This window comes from Anas acuta, chromosome 3, assembly GCF_963932015.1.
Source record: "Anas acuta chromosome 3, bAnaAcu1.1, whole genome shotgun sequence".
NCBI classification, from domain to species: Eukaryota; Metazoa; Chordata; class Aves; order Anseriformes; family Anatidae; genus Anas; species Anas acuta.
In genome coordinates this window covers 80,443,559-80,459,656 of record NC_088981.1, presented here as the reverse complement: position 1 = coordinate 80,459,656, position 16,098 = coordinate 80,443,559, and the positions used below count along the sequence as shown (strand labels likewise).

Here is a 16,098-nt window from a genome sequence, read left to right as displayed (position 1 = left end):
GGAAATACATTTCCCACTTCCAGCAAAGTGAAACCACAAGGAATGAAAAGACACTAATCCACTCATTGCATTCAGATACAAAGAGATGTTTTCCTTCCATTTTTACAAGGATCAGTGAGAAAGAAGCTCACTATCTTTGTAAAAATGGAAGAAAAGCATCCCATGCTCACTGAACGAACGTGCAGGTTTCTGCTGAGAGCTTTTCCTTTATGCAACATATCCACAGGGATCTCTGTAGCCTTAAATTCCATCAGAACATCTCATCCATTTGCACGTAAGCATCTAGCTCTTTAGGAAAGAGTCACTAAAAATGAGGAGATGGGCAGTTATGGAAAGGAAACTGCAGAGCTCCACACAACTTGCTAGCTCATTTCTGACGGTGACCAGCAACGCGAGCAATTCCCTCACTGTCACGCTTGTCCGAGACCACTCCAACCTGCAGAGCTTCAGGAAAAGTTACTCACACAGTCAACATACGCATTAGATGGTAATAAATTCCCAGCCTCTTCAACTCATTTGGCTATCAGAAAAATCCCTCCCATTACCCTACTTCCCTCTGCCTTTCCACTCCACTAGCAGCACATCTCGCTCTGCGAAAGTAAGGGCTTTGGGCTGTGGGGTTTTTTGGTTTTGTTTTTAAAAAAATCACAGTTCTCAGCAATACCAACTTACATTCTGCCTTTGAAGTAAGCAGAAATGTAAATTCTGAAGATCCTGCTATTTTTTTTTCCAAATTGCTATTGCTGCACACGTAGAAACAATCTTCAATACGATCTCATACAATATTCTTCCAGTGACAGAAAACCAAAGTATCTTAACAGGCAAATTTGGTATTTTTTGATCTTTGTACAGAAGCTTGAAAATCCTCCTTCCTAGCACACAGATAAGCCCCTCTCAGTGTCATTAAGCTGCAGAAAATCTAAGCTCTAATGCAAGGAAAAAATTCTAAACTTTCCTAGTAATATGGGAACTATAAGGCAGTAGCTACAGTTTCTGCTACAGATCTGACATACAGACCACGCTAAAGAAGAGTTGCAAACAGTTACTACTTCAACACTCCTTCAGCCTTCATGCATAAAGATTAGAAAATTGAATAAGCAATTCTTTATATATTGAACGAGATGAACTGACAGTAGCAAGGTGATACCTTACATGAACATCAAAGCACCCAAAATCATTAGTGTAACTAAACTAAATTACAATAATAATTGTAATTCCTTGATTGAATTCTCACACTTCAAAACATAACCAGAACCGTGACTTACCTTACTACCTACTACCACGATTAACTTCAAATTTGGCAAATAGTTTTGGAAAGTGGTTATTAAAGACCATTTTCCAAATCAGAGCTGCCTGTGTGAAAGATTGAAGATTAGTATTTTTTTTTTACATGTATTTAATCCTAAATAAATCTAAACATAAGTCAGTATGTCAGACATACTGTGTGGACATCAAGTGGATAACTCTGAGAGAAATTAAAAGTGAATAATTTAAGAATTCAAATTTCCTAAATACACATTCACGTTTAGACACATTTTTCATCTTTTCTTAAAGGTTTTATCTAGAGCATGCCAGTGAAAAAGCTACCCGTAACGTAGCCTAATTTTTTGTGACATGAAGCTATTAATTCAGAACGTGGCAGGAGCCACAAATAATTTATGACCACGGTTATGTTTAGACTGAACATTGATTAGGAAGGTTAAACACAAGGGAAAGTGACCAAGGTTCAGCACGAGGAACTTCAGTAAGATGAAATAGTCAGTAAAATCTGCAATAAAAAAAAAGTAGGAGTCTTATGCCTCAAAAACAACTACAGTGGGTCAAAGCATTCACTACACTTTGTATCTCATCACCAAATCAGGTCAATAACAGATGCCTAGGAAAGAATATAAAACAACCACAACCCATCAGCAGATCACAAGCGGATAGATGCGCAGCTTTCTGAAACTAAGGTGTAATCTCCACATGCAATAGAGATGTTTTTAATAATAACTGGCAGTTCTGCTGCAAGACATTGCCAAGACACTTCTCATATCTCTTCCTCAGTATCTTGCTCACACTCTCTATGGCAGAGAGAAAACAGACCTGGTTTTGGGGGTCACACAAGGCAGGCACCTGCAAAGACAGAGATGCGAAGGCTGAAGCAACCCTAACTTCAGTTCTGAGTTCAGAGAAAGCTTTTTGTCAAGTGACTGAGCTGCTGCCACAATACAGCATGGCGTGAAAACGTCCCATAAAATCGGTGGCAGCAGAACACCACCACTTAAAGAAGTAAACTGGACAACAGAGGGAGGCATAGACCCACTCGCTTCATTCAGAAGGAACCTACATGAACCCCATCTCGGCCAGCAGAAGAGCTCCAGACCTCACTAGCTCTTGTAATAGAGATCACCTAGAATTTATAGATGCCACAGTCATAAGACAAGAGGGGAATGATCAAACACTTGATGAATATCAGGTCCTCAGAAGCCAGACAAACCTTGCTGAGCAACATCATGACTATTATACCGTCTAATTGGAAGCCATGCACAGATACTTACAGATTTGTTTGAAATGCTGATTAAAACTGGAATATAAAACATCTGGCAGACAATTTTAAAATTCATTCTTGTTGCTTATGCACCACTAAAATAGTAAGATGAGTTTGAATGTGCAGTAACAGAAGAAGAGAGAAGACTGATGGTATATTACGACTTTTGATTAAGTTGTACACACACAAAAAACACACTAAAAATTAAGTGAACTAATATAAGAATGTATTGTGATAAAGCAGCCAAAGAAATGAACTTTTTATGTGTGTGTGTGCAGTAATTCCTTGTGTACGACCACAGTGAGCAGGAAAGTTACCTCGCAGCTACTGAATGAGCAAAGCCACAGGCAGTCACCGCACAGCTGATGCCATGCTGATGGACCACGTTCTGGCTTAATGGATGCCAAATTTTTGGAGCAGCCACGGCTTAAGAAACAAACAAAACCGACAACTCCTAGAGATCAAGAGCTTGCTGAGAAGAAAGGGAATAAAGATTCGTTAGTCTATTTTTGTCACGGTCAAAGGTTGACAACTCACAGTATCATATTTATTACTAGATAGAAGGCAATACAGCGATCAGAGGAAAAAAAAAGGGGAGATAAGGGAGATAAGAAGATAACAGTGTTATTTAATAAAAGCCGAGCTTGGAGAAATACGAAGAACTTGAGGGAAACCAGTAACACTAGATGAGGCACTAAAACGCTGATAAATCCCAAATAAAACGTGTTCCTGGCGAGACTGAGCCTACTGAGGGGTCCGACTGGGTTTGGGATAAGCCTACAAGCAGCTGTCAGCGCCAACAAGAAGGGCAGGTGCTGGGGCGGCAGGGCCGAGCTGTGAGGTCGCTGCCACCCCCTCCCCACGGCCTCCCCGAGGGGTCCGGGCCCTGTGGCGAGGCCGAGGGGCCGGGGGGGGGGGGTCCCAAAAGGGCCGGGCCGGGCGCTCACCTGCCACGGGCTGCCCCCTCCTGGGGCAGTGGAGCCAGCGCGGCGGGATCTTGTTGTAGGACATGGCGGGGGCAGGGGCACGGGGACGGGGATGGGGTCGGGGTTAGGGGGCGGTGGGTGCCGGGTGCCGGGTGCGGGCCCGCGGCGCTCAGCGGCGCCCCCGGCCCCGGGCCCGCGGCGCCTTCATTCAGAGCCGGCCCCGCCTCGGCCCCGGCGCCGCTTCCGCTTCCGGGGGTGGCCGTGAGGGGAGCGGGGGGAGCCGGCCCCGAGGGCCCCGCAGGGATCCCTCAGGGCTGGTCTGCCCGCTAAAGTTGTAATAAAAGCGCGCCTCCGTCTGCTTTCACCCCACACGGGATAATAAAGAGGTGTATCAGTCCGCCTTAACCCCAAAAATAACAATAAAATGGCATATCACTCCCCCTTAACTCCAAAAAAATAATAATACACACCAGTCTCCCCTAGCTCCAAAAATGATAATAATAAAAAGGCGTATCGGTCTCCACTTCAAAAATAATAATAAAAGACATATTGGTCACCCTTAACTCCAAAAATGATAATAAATACCGGCCTCCCTTAGCTCCAGAAATAATAATAAAAGACACATTGGTCACCCCTAACTCTGAAAATGGTGATAAATAGACATACCGGCCTCCCTTAGCTCCAAAAATAATAATAAAATGGCACACTGGGGCTGGAGGTTCCCTGTGGAGAGTGGGGGATGTGTTGCGCCCAGTGGCCAGCCCAGGGCTGCTTGGTCCACGAAGGAGACACGGCCAGGAGCAGAGACATGGCCAAGATTACTGACATGGCCAGGATCAACCCCACAGAGGGGATGTGATAAACTGTCCCCAGCTCCTCCAGCAGGGCTGTGGGGACAGGCAGGAACAGCCCACAGGGGCTCTCCTGGCAATGTGTGGGTCCGGCTCGTGCAACACGAGCTGGAGCATCAGCAAAGGCTGTCGTGTGTGCAGAAAGGCTTGCGTGGGCTTCAGGGGAGGCCGGGCACGTTGTTGGAAAGAAAAGGGAAATGAGGGTTGCCAAAGCAGGATGCACCAGGCCAGGAAATGTCCTGAGCTGCATGCAAATGGAGTATCGGGGAAACGAGAGGTGCCGCTGCACCAGGCCTTCAGGCACGGCCAGAAAGAAATGGCCTGCGACTATGTGCACATAACGTGAGCTATGTTTCTGCACAAACACCAGCAAAAACTCCCCATGGCTATAAAGCAGTCTGCTTACATCCTATATTTACCTCAAACAAACAAACAAAAAGCCATTTAAGGTGGTTTCAGTGAAGCATAACTTATTTTCCATTAAATACATTTCAGTGCTTCATACAGTGGCCATGTTTCCTGCTGCATTTTAATACTCAAGATTTGATTAGATGGAGTTTCTTCCCTAGAATATCCTCTCACTGAGGATAATTTACAAACTCTCCCTCGAATTTAGTCGAGTAATTGAGGTATCAGTGAATTAGCTTGCATAGCAGAGTCGCTATGTTCTCATGCTATGTTACAAGTTTCTGAATTTGTGATTAATATATATTAATCTTATAATTCTTGTCAGAATTGAAACAGCCTCGCTGCACTGAAAGACCATTTATTTCTATTATTTTCCTTAACAGTTCAACACACGTCCATTAAAACATTCCTGCGTGATGCTTGAAATCAGATGTTGATTTTCCCTGCGCAGAACAAGCAGCAGTCAGGCACCAGGTGGTGCCAGAGACCAGCCGGAACAGAAAGCGAAACGAGTGCAGGGAGCGTTCAAGAAGCCAGGAGCAACCAACCCCAAGTGTCCCAGTTTCTGCTTTCAGTACACTACCGTCACCAGCACGTCAAAATTAGGAACGAAACCATTTTCAGAGGTGCAGAGTAGTACAAAAATATCTCATGAATGAGCAATAATCTATTCTCATAATCTAGCTGTAAGGTTCTGATACGGTTTTTAAAACAGCTGCAGAGAGCAAAGCTACTTTCATGTAAAGAGGTGTAGTTAAACTGGGAGTATATGTACATGTTTTTATTCAGCAACGCACAAGGCAAATAAAATATTTGAAATTTTCAACATAAGGTAGAGAGTTTAGCTAAAATGAGCTTCACCAGACAGCACTCCTCAGCGTTTAACCTCCTGCTGGCTGAGCAGGGTTCAGGGCATCCCTCTGGCAAATAGCGTAATGCACGTAGCCATTTGGAGTCAGACCTGATGATCTCTTGAGCTCCCTTCCAACCCCTACAATTCTCTGATTCTGTGATTCAGCTGAGCACCTTCACCACGCTATTGAGCTTTGTTTGCCACGTACCATCTTGCTCCACATCACATACCAAGAACAATGACTGTGATGCCTGTTTGAGAATGAGAAAGGTGTTTCTTGGAGAGAGAGAAGGTTGTTTCCATCTTTTCCACAAAATGGTGTCACAGCCAGTATTCAGCACGATGACTGCTGTTCTGTTTCCTGTTGGTGTAAAATCCATCTAGATTTTAACAGTAAATATGTTATAACTGTGACCTGAAATGGCAGGTTACTTACAGCTCATGGATGGACATCTTACATATTCCGCAAATGTAATTTACACTGGACTTTGACATGTTAGACACTCTGAAACAATTTACACAGGCACAGGTTGATGGTTTGTGTGTTGCATCAATAGCTTTATTTGTGAACAGCCATATTTTCCTGCTTGACTTTGTAGTTAAGAACACTTTTTCCTGATGTACCAGCAGAGGGCACCGAGTTCCCAGATATTCCACGTGGCTTTCAAAAGCCTGCACTTGCTGTGTTTGAACAGGAAAATCAGGTGAATGTAGTGGTTCTTTCAAGGATTGCTTTGAAAAAATAAATAAATAAATAAATAAATAAATACAAGTGTTTTAATAGTCTGTGATATAACATTCCCTCAGCGCTTCTTTGTATACCAATTCTTTTTTATCTAGAGGTATTAAAATTCCTGTACCTTCACTGTTTTCTGCTCAGCAATTCAAATCCTTTTCCTGGCAGAGCAGACACTACGGTCAAGTGATTTTTCTGGGATGAGGTTCATCCCTTGTACCATGGCTTTGTTGACTCCTATGATGATTTTAGTTCAGCTGCACTGTTTCTGGTAGTGGAGAGCTGCGTTTTTGTTCTCCCATGAGTTGAGAAAAAAGATTAAAAAAAAAAAAAAAGACACAAAAAAACACACTTTAAATCTTTTTCCTAGTTACAAACTGAACATTTAATCCAAATTGTTTCTGGTGAATAATCTTACCATTTTAACGTAATATATTAATATTGTAACTAACTAGCTAATTTCATTACATTGGCCCTGTTCTGGGCAAAGTGGACCACCAAGGTATTTTGCCTAAAGGAAGAACACAGTGTGCTATACTGATATGTCAAAAACCCCATTACTGTTCTGCTTCAGTATAGTATTATCTTCCATGACTTTGTAAAGTAATAATGAATGTAATAAGAAAATGAAACCTTTCCTCAAGATGTTCTTTGAAAGAGACATTTCTGACTCTATCAGTAAATAAAATTATTTTTATTTTTAAGAACATACTTACAAAACTGAGGCTGCAACTGGTTTTATTTCAGTGAAAGTAATAGTGAAAGATGCTAACTATGCAGGCAAAGGTGATTCACGCAGGATTATTTTTCCACTTCATGGTACAGGTCTTCACCTGAAAAGAAACTCGATGTCATAAACTAGTAAGCTATTATATAAGAATTGTAACAGAGCAAACTGTATTTTTATTTTTGGTTTACTGATGCAATTAATACATTCCTTGCTTGTTGCTTTTTTATGTTCATAGCAGTCTGACTTGTGACAACATGTATGACTAATTACAATGTTTCTTTATGACTTTCAGCATGCATGAAGCTTTTTTGGGGAGGGGTGAGCACTGTTTGAATAAATATTGTAACTTCTTTGATACTGTAAGTCATGTTTTATTCCAATAGCATTTAGACTCTAATTGCATCAAAAGGAAAAAAAAAAAAAAAAAAAAAAAAAAAAAAAAAAAACAGTACAACGAAAGCATATTTTTACATTTAAGTGAAAGTTAATATTGGGGTTGCATATGCTTATTGCAAAACTTAATACATACCTACATACATATTAAAGAACTTAATACACACACCTACATTAAAACACGCTGAGTGTGCTCCAACTCTTATGAAAAATCAAAAGAAAATGCTAGGAGCTCAGCATTTTTTAAATCATGCCCACTTATTCAGTGTCAATGAATAATTAAGAACCTAACTTCTGAGACAAATTATTTTTCCCAGGTTGAGAGTGAAAATAAGATGTCAAAAAGAAACTATTTTATTCCTTGTGTGCATAAAATAACAAAAAGGGATGTTCAAGCATAGTTTTAAGTGCTCTGAGATATTTGATAACATTTACAGTGCTCTTCCTATGGAGAGCTTTGAGATCTCAGCAACAAAATTAACAGTCTTTAGTCTTCAAGACATTAGGGGGCACCACAACCTCACAGACTTAAAATGATGTAAGTTAAAAGTACAGTTACTTTTCCTGTCCAAAATAAACAGGAAACAGCATGGAAACAGCCAAATCAAATCCTGGAGTCATTCCCTAGTGCAGGATTACGATACAGTTCTTAATAGAAACTCACGTAGAAGGCAAACCAGACATTTAGTAGAATATAGACTACACCCTCCTTTGTGTAACAGTAATAAAACTGCACGACTAATTGATGCAATATAAGCAGCTTTATGTAAAGTCTTTACATAAATCTTAAATTTCCCTTCAGGGTTTGATTCGCGAAGATGTTTTCAGCTCAAGCTTCTGAGGTATGTGACTTCACACAGTGACATGCAGGTCCAAAAAAACAAAATGTCTTCCTCTTCCTCTTGTCCCTCTGCAACTGCAATGATTGTGTGCTCGATGTACAGGGGCAAGCAGCTGGACAACAGGCACCTGTCATTCCTGAAGGACTAGGACATCTCCCTGGTGTTCTTCTGGTTTGACCTGGACACCTGTGGTGTAACTCATTTAGCTGTGAGGAATAATTTTCAGTGGAAAACTACACTTTGAAAAGTATCTGGATGAACCATTCAAGAAGATCTGGTCCGTTGCATAAAATCAAGTCATCCGGTAAGACTGTGCTTTGAGTGTGGATAAAGTAATCAACCAGCTAACATTTCAGGGTGGAAAATAACTCGCAGTAGGGAAAAGCATGACATAATGTAAGTGGAACAACTCTAATTTAAGTAAGTGGAAAGCGTGTCATGACTCTTTGGAGATGATGTGGTGAGTGACTAGATTCCACAAAGTAAAACGGTCGCTACACTTTCTAGTTTCTGTGCTGTCTGAATATGGACACCTCAGTAAAAATCCTACCCTGAGCGGAGGCTGTGGTTAAAACTGCACCACTGAGGCCCTGGATAGTGTGGGAGGCAGACTAAGAGCAGTCAGTAACTGCTGGAGGGTTATCACTCCTCGACAGCCTGAAATAGCCGAGCGAGGCTCAGTCTTTCAGCCTACAAACCTGCGTACGTGATGATCAAATTCTGGGTTGCTATACCGGTAGAAATATTTTTCTCATGTGATCAGTCACACAAAGTCAAGATTATTCCCCTTAGGCACTCTCTGACATTCTGCATCCTAAGTTTGAGCCTCTGGATATGTATACTATGGATATACGTGAACATAAAGCCTGTGAAAAATAACATATGTATTAGCTATAATACAGTATGTGAGAAAATACCTGCAGATTTATATGCCTGTAATATACAAAATATGCACTGTAATGTGCACGTATAAATGAAGACCACAGTCTCTATCATGAGGTGTTTGCAGTCCTGAATATGTCCCAAGAAACTGGCCAAAGATGAAGGAAAAGAAGTAAAGCAAAGTGATTAACCTAGCAGCCACATGGCCTTTTTTTTTTTTTTTATTGTATACAAATTAAATTATGGAAAAATATATGCATGCAAACATATAGAGAAAATCAGATGCTCAAACATTGCCTTATGAAAATAGCTTTTCTTTCTGTCAGTATTCATTGTGGAACAAGCTTTACAAGAACACATCCCACTTTTCCCTGCAAGAGCTTCGCTCAAAACCAAGCACAGAGCAAGAGGAATATCCTAATATATACATATGCAGCATCCCTGCTCTCAGAAACCTTCAGAGTAAGTTGGCAAATGTCCTTTTAGACAGGGACATTGTATAGGTTGTAGATTTGCCTCTTCCGAGCATTCCTTAGAGAAAGGAGCAGAAATCTGTTTTCATTTCACACACATTTCAAGTAGCCTAGAAGCACTCTTTTCCACATTCTCACCAGCTCAGGCTACATCACACAGTAATTATTTATGACAGACATTATGGAATGGGCTTTGCCTTGGAGAATTTAGTAACCATTCTCCCTCACTGTCCACACAACCACAGTTGAAATCCATGCTTGTTTCCACTGCCTTCTGCACGTAGTTAAGATTAATGCAAATAAACCTACTCATACTCAAACCTTTAATCGATATGGGTATGAAACTGTCATTGTCCAGGTGGACTTCTAGGGGTTACTCAGATTAAGGTCCTTGGGAAAGGGAAGGAGGTATGAAGGTGGCTGCAGTTCCCTGAAATTAGCTTCCTGGACCTCTGAGGTTCTCCCTATGTTCCAGTAGTTTGAAGTTTTGGGGGTTGGCTAAACAATCTTTCCACACTGAAAAGATGTAGGCTTTTACTTAGAAATCCTAACTCTTCTGTGAAAAAGTCATTTTGTGAATTCCTTTATCTACTTCTGCTATTCAGAAACTGCTTTTCAAAAATCCCTTCGGGGAGAAAAATCTCCACATAGCCTTCCACGTATCAAGAGTTAGATGTGCTAAAACGAGTTCAGTATTTTATTTTTGACTATAATTGGATGTTTTGGCAGAGACCCACTATGGGACACATTTTAAGGTTTCTAAAGTTAAGTGAAAGGCTTTTACCAGTTTCAGTGGACTGTGAATCAAGCCCTACCTACACAAATACTCTAACATGGAGAATTAGAAAAACGTGCCAGGAACCTTTTGTACACCACCGCGGAGAGTCATGAATAGATCTAAAATGCTTTATTACACATAAATTATTGAGCGATGACACAGAGATAGAGGGTCTCAAATTAGTATGAACAGCATGGACATAATCCTGGTTACGCATAAGGGTGTGCTGGTTTAAAATAGGAAGCCTGTTTTGATTGTTTGCATGTTAGATGCAAACTTTGATTACCACAAAGGGAGCGGGCAGACTGAAAAGACGAGGCATTTTGTCCTGAAACACAACCCACTTAATTATTTTCCATTCTTCTCTCTGCGGTAGTTTGTTCCAGCATCGAAAAGGGCAGAGCTGTTGCTAGGTAATCTTCTTTACCCACTTGGCAGCTGAAGGTCCAGCCATGCAGAAAGGAGTTTTTATGTATCTAACTGCATCAAATTAAAATCCGAGCCATTGTTTAACCAACGTTTCCAGCACAACCCTGCTTCTAGTTGCAGGCCTCTTTTCAGCACAAGCTGCTCGGCTTTGCAGGCTGCAGGACAGAAGGGCTTGAGTAGCTGCAAGCCAGCCCCCAGCGCTTTGCTGAGCCCTGCTGTGAGCGCTGGGCTCACACACCCTTTCTGCTCCATGATTCCTCCCTTGTGCTGAGCAGCTGTCTGTGCTCACGCAGGGGAAAAAAAAACAGGGAAGCGATGCAGCTGAAAAGCTGCTGCAAGCAGGCTGCAGACAAGCCTCCCCCTCACTCCTTGCTGGGAGCAGCTGGGTCAAGTTCCTTGTGTCGTTTTCGTTTTGTGGCTGGATAAACAGTGTGGGTAAATTCCCAGGAGAAAGCAGCAGACAGTCAGGAAGGAGTAGGCAGGGCTGGGGCAAGATGGGGACTGTTCAGGCTGCCTTACACATATCTGGTATTGCCACCAAATATCAGAACACGGTCGCAGTTTCTCTCAGTGAAGAACCTCTTCCTGATATCCAGCCTGAACCTCCCCTGTTTCAGCTTGACCCCATTCCCTCGGGTCCTATCACTGATCACTAAAGAGAAGAGATCGGCGCCTGCCCCTCCACTCCCCCTCGTGAGGAAGCTGTAGGCCGCCATGAGGTCTCCCCTCAGCCTCCTCTTTTCCAGGCTGAACAGGCCAAGGGACCTCAGCCGCTTCTTGTGGGTCTCCCCGTCTAGGCCCTTCACCCTCTTAGCAGCCCTATTAGCCCTATTTTATTAGATTTGTGAAAGGAATTTGATTGGAGAGTTTGGAAAAGCTCAAAGGCCGTAGCCTAAAGAAACGCAGGACAGCTCTCAGATAACCATAGTCAGTAAACTATGGTTACATCCATTTTTCTTGATCTGGCTACGTGCTTTTGCATCTGTTACTGAAACTCAGTGTCACCATAAAAGGTTGTGTTGTTGGGTTTGTTTGTTTGTTCTGTTTTCTATGGGTAGCAAAACCACATGTACAATAATGTGGACTCGGCTACAAAGGACAGTTCAATTCCACTCATCTCTTTAGCATTAAATATTGTTTTCTTCGGTAGGAACCATGGCATACAAACACATTATAAATACACGTATATCCAGTTTTGATGGTGTTAATCACCTCAGAGATAGACTCATTTCTGATGCTGAGGGAGATAGCGGCTGCAGTGGGTACTCGCCAGCCCTGCAGGCCCACCCCAGCAGGTCGATGAAGAGAGGCAGGCAATCTCTAGCACCAGACTGACCTGCTTATCCTTTCTTCATACTTCTGGTGAATCAACCTGTAGCCATGCCTGCAGATCTCCCCGTGGGATCTCTGGTGTTTTTCAGCCCCAGGGGTATGCTGTTTCTGTACTAACCCACCAAAACGCTGCTCTCCTGCACTGAGAATTCAATTTCAAGGATCAGTGCCAAGTCCTGAATAGGTTATCTCAGCCTACTACCTCACTGGCTGTGCCAATGCTATGTATGCACAAAGTATATTTGCTGATCTACTTTGTTTGAGGTAGTTTAAAACAGGAGTGCTACCTAGGGCTCGGCTGTGGCATTCCACATGAGAACTAGTAAGAACTGAAAAGGGATCAGAAGGAAAAAACAACTAATAGATAAATAGGTGTAACAGAGAAACCTCTTGGTATGACTTACCCACGTTTGCATCAGCCAGATGCCTTTTTACAGGAGTAATACAGACTGATAAGGATACGCTATCTAGCAGGCAGCAGTGACAATCATGCCACTGAAAGTACATTGTGTAACAAAAAGTCCACTGCCTGTGTTCAATCCAGGAAACTTTTGTTCCCAAAGTATCATGCAAATCACTATCAGAAGGATATTTTTATCAAATTGTCCCACTTACACATTTGTAGGGAAACAAACACAGTTTTGTCCCAGAGTTTATTTTGTCTGTGAGCAAAACGTACTTCCAAGACAAAGCATTCATCCCTATCTCAAAATAAAGCTCATAAATAGTGAAGGACAGAGACTAAGTCCATTTGATTTCACAGCTGTAAATGACGATGAATGAACACTGCAATCCAAAGTTTGTACAGTGCTATGTAAATTCCAGAAGTCATCAACAAGTTACGCAATTTTCCTGGTTTATATTACCACATGCGGGAACTATGTTCCATGACTCCTATTTTACTCAACATCTACATCAGTCACCTCTCCTACTCAAAGTTCAGATAAAGTGTAAGAAACAGACCGTGGCGCTTGGTCAGACTGAAGTTTTTGTAATGGTTGATGATAGGTATATTTTAATAACAAGATAGTGCATACTTACTAAGAACTGCCTAGTGGAACATCATTAAAAGTTGAATTTTAGCAACTGTTAAGATTGCTTTTTTACAGGTATTCAACTCAGTAGAGCTCAACATGAGTTTTTCTTTCAAAATGGGGATTTTAACACTTATGTAGAATTAGTCCTTTGGTTATGACTTGCATTTGTCAATTGACCACGGATCACTGACAGGAAGGTGCTGTCTTTGTTCTAAAGGAATTTATTTGCCTTCCTAAAGTATGTACGTGCCAGTCTTGGTGAACGGACGGCAGGATCTGGTTTGGCATACCCTCTACTCCTAATATTCGAGGCCATCCTTTTCCACCACTACCCACTGGCAAGGTGTGCTGCAATTAAGAAATATAACACATCTTATTAAGTCTCACAGCTTCTGCATAAATACATACAGCTCTTATTAAAGCCAGTGAGAGCTCTGTGCGAGCGTACGTGCTTACGTGCCCAAAGGAAGGCGGGGAGGCCAGAAATCCATTTAATGGCAGCCTTACTCGAGTATTTACTTAATCTTTCTAGAAAAAACAACATCGCTTGCTTTGGGGACTTGCATGCATTTCATAAATCTTGCATCACCTCACTGTGTCACGTGGCGTTTGGAATGCTCTAACCCAGATCTCAAGAGCAAGCGTAAGCAGCAGCTGATTGATTTTCCTGTCTCTCAAGGGATACAGCACAGCACACACAGTTATAGTAGTGGCGTTTTGCAAGTAGTTCAGTGATGTTTGCATTTTTTTTGGCATATTATTAAAATAGATCAGAGTCAAGTAGCGAGACCTGGCTCTCTTCTATTACAGATGTTTAATTTTCCTGTAGTTCCTTCGTCTTAGTATGATAGGTAGCAATCTCTATGTCGTTTCTGACTTGCCTGCTCCTGGGGGTTGATTTAAAAACAAGACAATTGGTGGTGGATGTTTGAGGTACAAGGAGCACTGCAGAAAACAGCACCAAGAAAGTAATAACAAAAGAAAAGGATGAAGTGAGTTACCGACACACTGTAAAGAATAAAGGAACCGGTGACATCAAGACAGTACACTAGGTAGGCAGCAGATGCTAGCTTGTGCCAAGAAGCACACGTGAGTATTTTTTGAACATAGGGCAGAATACGAACAGAAGACACCAAGGGTAGCTGAAAGAGGATATAAGCACAGAGTAAACACGAAGGTTTTAGCAAGACTGAAGTAGCCAGCCACACAAAGACAGAAGATACGTGGAATGAAATATTAATGCTGAGAACTGGTGAGGTCCAGAACAAGGTTTTGTCGGGGAAACGAGGTACAAGGGGTAGCTCTGGAAAATGGTGAGGAAGGGGAAAACTGTAGTAAATTTCAGATTGCTGTTGGCAGACAAAAGAAAGCTGATGACATTGGAGCAGGAGAAATGAAAGGCTTTTGTAGTTGCATATTTCTTTCTCTACAGAGGGAAACAAAACCAAACGAGATCCGTATCATCAACTATAAATTGTATGGGGGAAGAGTTTGGGAAAATGGAAAACCCCGAAGTTGCTTAGTAGTGAAAAACTCCACTCTCCTTCCAGCTGAGGAAACGTCACTGGAAAGTCCCAGCCTGAAAAAAAATCCAGCAAGTAAACAAATTGCCTAAGCAGTGAAAACAGAAAGAGGAACAAAGTCAAATGATACTTTGACTTTAAAGGAGTTTATTTTCACTTTAGCATTTCCTTGAATGGCAACAGTTCAAGTTCAGACAAGAAAAGTCTCCTTCCAGTGAATCTGGCTGGAAGGTTCACTGCTGGTATGAGGCTCCAGAAAGAAAGCTCATTTATTAACAAGCTAAGACTTCAACTCGGGATTTTATTTTTTATTTTCTGCTACTGAGTGCAGTCAAACAATCCCAGTCACAAAGCAGACGCCCACGACTATTAGATTGCTGTAAAATTAGAAATGATCGTCTGGCAAGTTCGTGGATTTTTCTCCCCCCCAAATTTACATGTATTTCCAGACAAGGAAGCTTTTCTTAACAATGTGCTTCCTCACAACTCACTGGGCACGGCTCTTTGCTTTACAAGAAAGTTCAATGCTGGGAATTTTTCCAGCATTGTACAACAAGAAAATAAGGAAAAACCAAGGCTGGTGACACTGAGACACGAAATACACTGTTGGACAAAATTCAAGGTTTCTTATCTCTCTAAATGGCATTTGTGAAAATAAAAATACTGAAATAAATGTGTACCCTCCTCTGAATTAAATCAACTTTCAGCAAAGATACTTTACAGTAACACAAGCAACATGAACGCAAATTCTGTAACTGATTGCAGCGACAGCACTCTCTAGCTGTTATCTGTCTAAATAATCAAGACAGTTTTAACACAGCTTTCCCAGCTAATTAACGTTGAGGTGTTCTGACCAATGTGCACAGCCCTACTAACAAAAAGCAGCTGGCAGTTTGGGAAGTGTTTGGGAAATAGCACCGACTGTCCTGCCTCCAACCCTTACCAATATTAAAATGTAGGATTTTATTTTCTTTACACTTTTCTCTTAATTCTCATCAGGATTTGTTTTAACACTGCTGCAGAGAGCCAGTTCAAGCATGTTATCCTGGTAGCCAAAATTATTGTTATTGCTGAAACTGCCGGCCTGGCAGATTTGAGAAGAGGACCAGTTAGCAGCTTTGGGTTAGGAGGTTATGCTTGTTTTGTTTTTTTTTTTTTGCCAGTGGTTTTTGGTTTTGCATTGCTTCTAGTGTGTGTAAACAGGAGGAAAGAAACAAAACTGCATGAGTTTGACATTTTGATTCTTTACCATTCTTCCTGTTACGAGGTAAGGGCATGTGTAATTGTGCCATTATCTAATCAGGGGGCAGGATGATCTTAACTTCCCAGGTGGAAGCCCAGGGCCCAAGTCCACAGATCACACCTCCTTGAGCTC

General features: G+C 41.8%; 1 protein-coding gene and 1 long non-coding RNA gene across 4 annotated transcripts in view; both read right to left on the bottom strand.

Annotated features, from left to right (window-relative positions):
• The window catches only part of RNGTT (RNA guanylyltransferase and 5'-phosphatase), a 183,509-nt gene extending 179,805 nt beyond the window's left edge, over positions 1-3,704 (bottom strand). For 2 of the 3 annotated variants that reach the window (XM_068677987.1, XM_068677986.1), the window contains exon 1: positions 3,478-3,704. In XM_068677987.1, the coding sequence (XP_068534088.1) occupies positions 3,478-3,541 (64 nt within the window). In that variant the 5' untranslated portion in view covers positions 3,542-3,704. The remainder of the gene's footprint in view (positions 1-3,477) is intronic. The other variant, XM_068677985.1, reaches the window with a different exon arrangement.
• A 1,655-nt stretch (positions 3,705-5,359) lies between these two features.
• LOC137854499 (uncharacterized) lies at positions 5,360-13,692 on the bottom strand. Its single transcript, XR_011095193.1, has 3 exons — positions 12,168-13,692; positions 7,021-7,137; positions 5,360-6,599 (listed from the first exon to the last, which is right to left on the bottom strand). It is a non-coding gene; the product is annotated as an uncharacterized lncRNA (long non-coding RNA).
• Between the last annotated feature and the right edge of the window lie 2,406 nt (positions 13,693-16,098).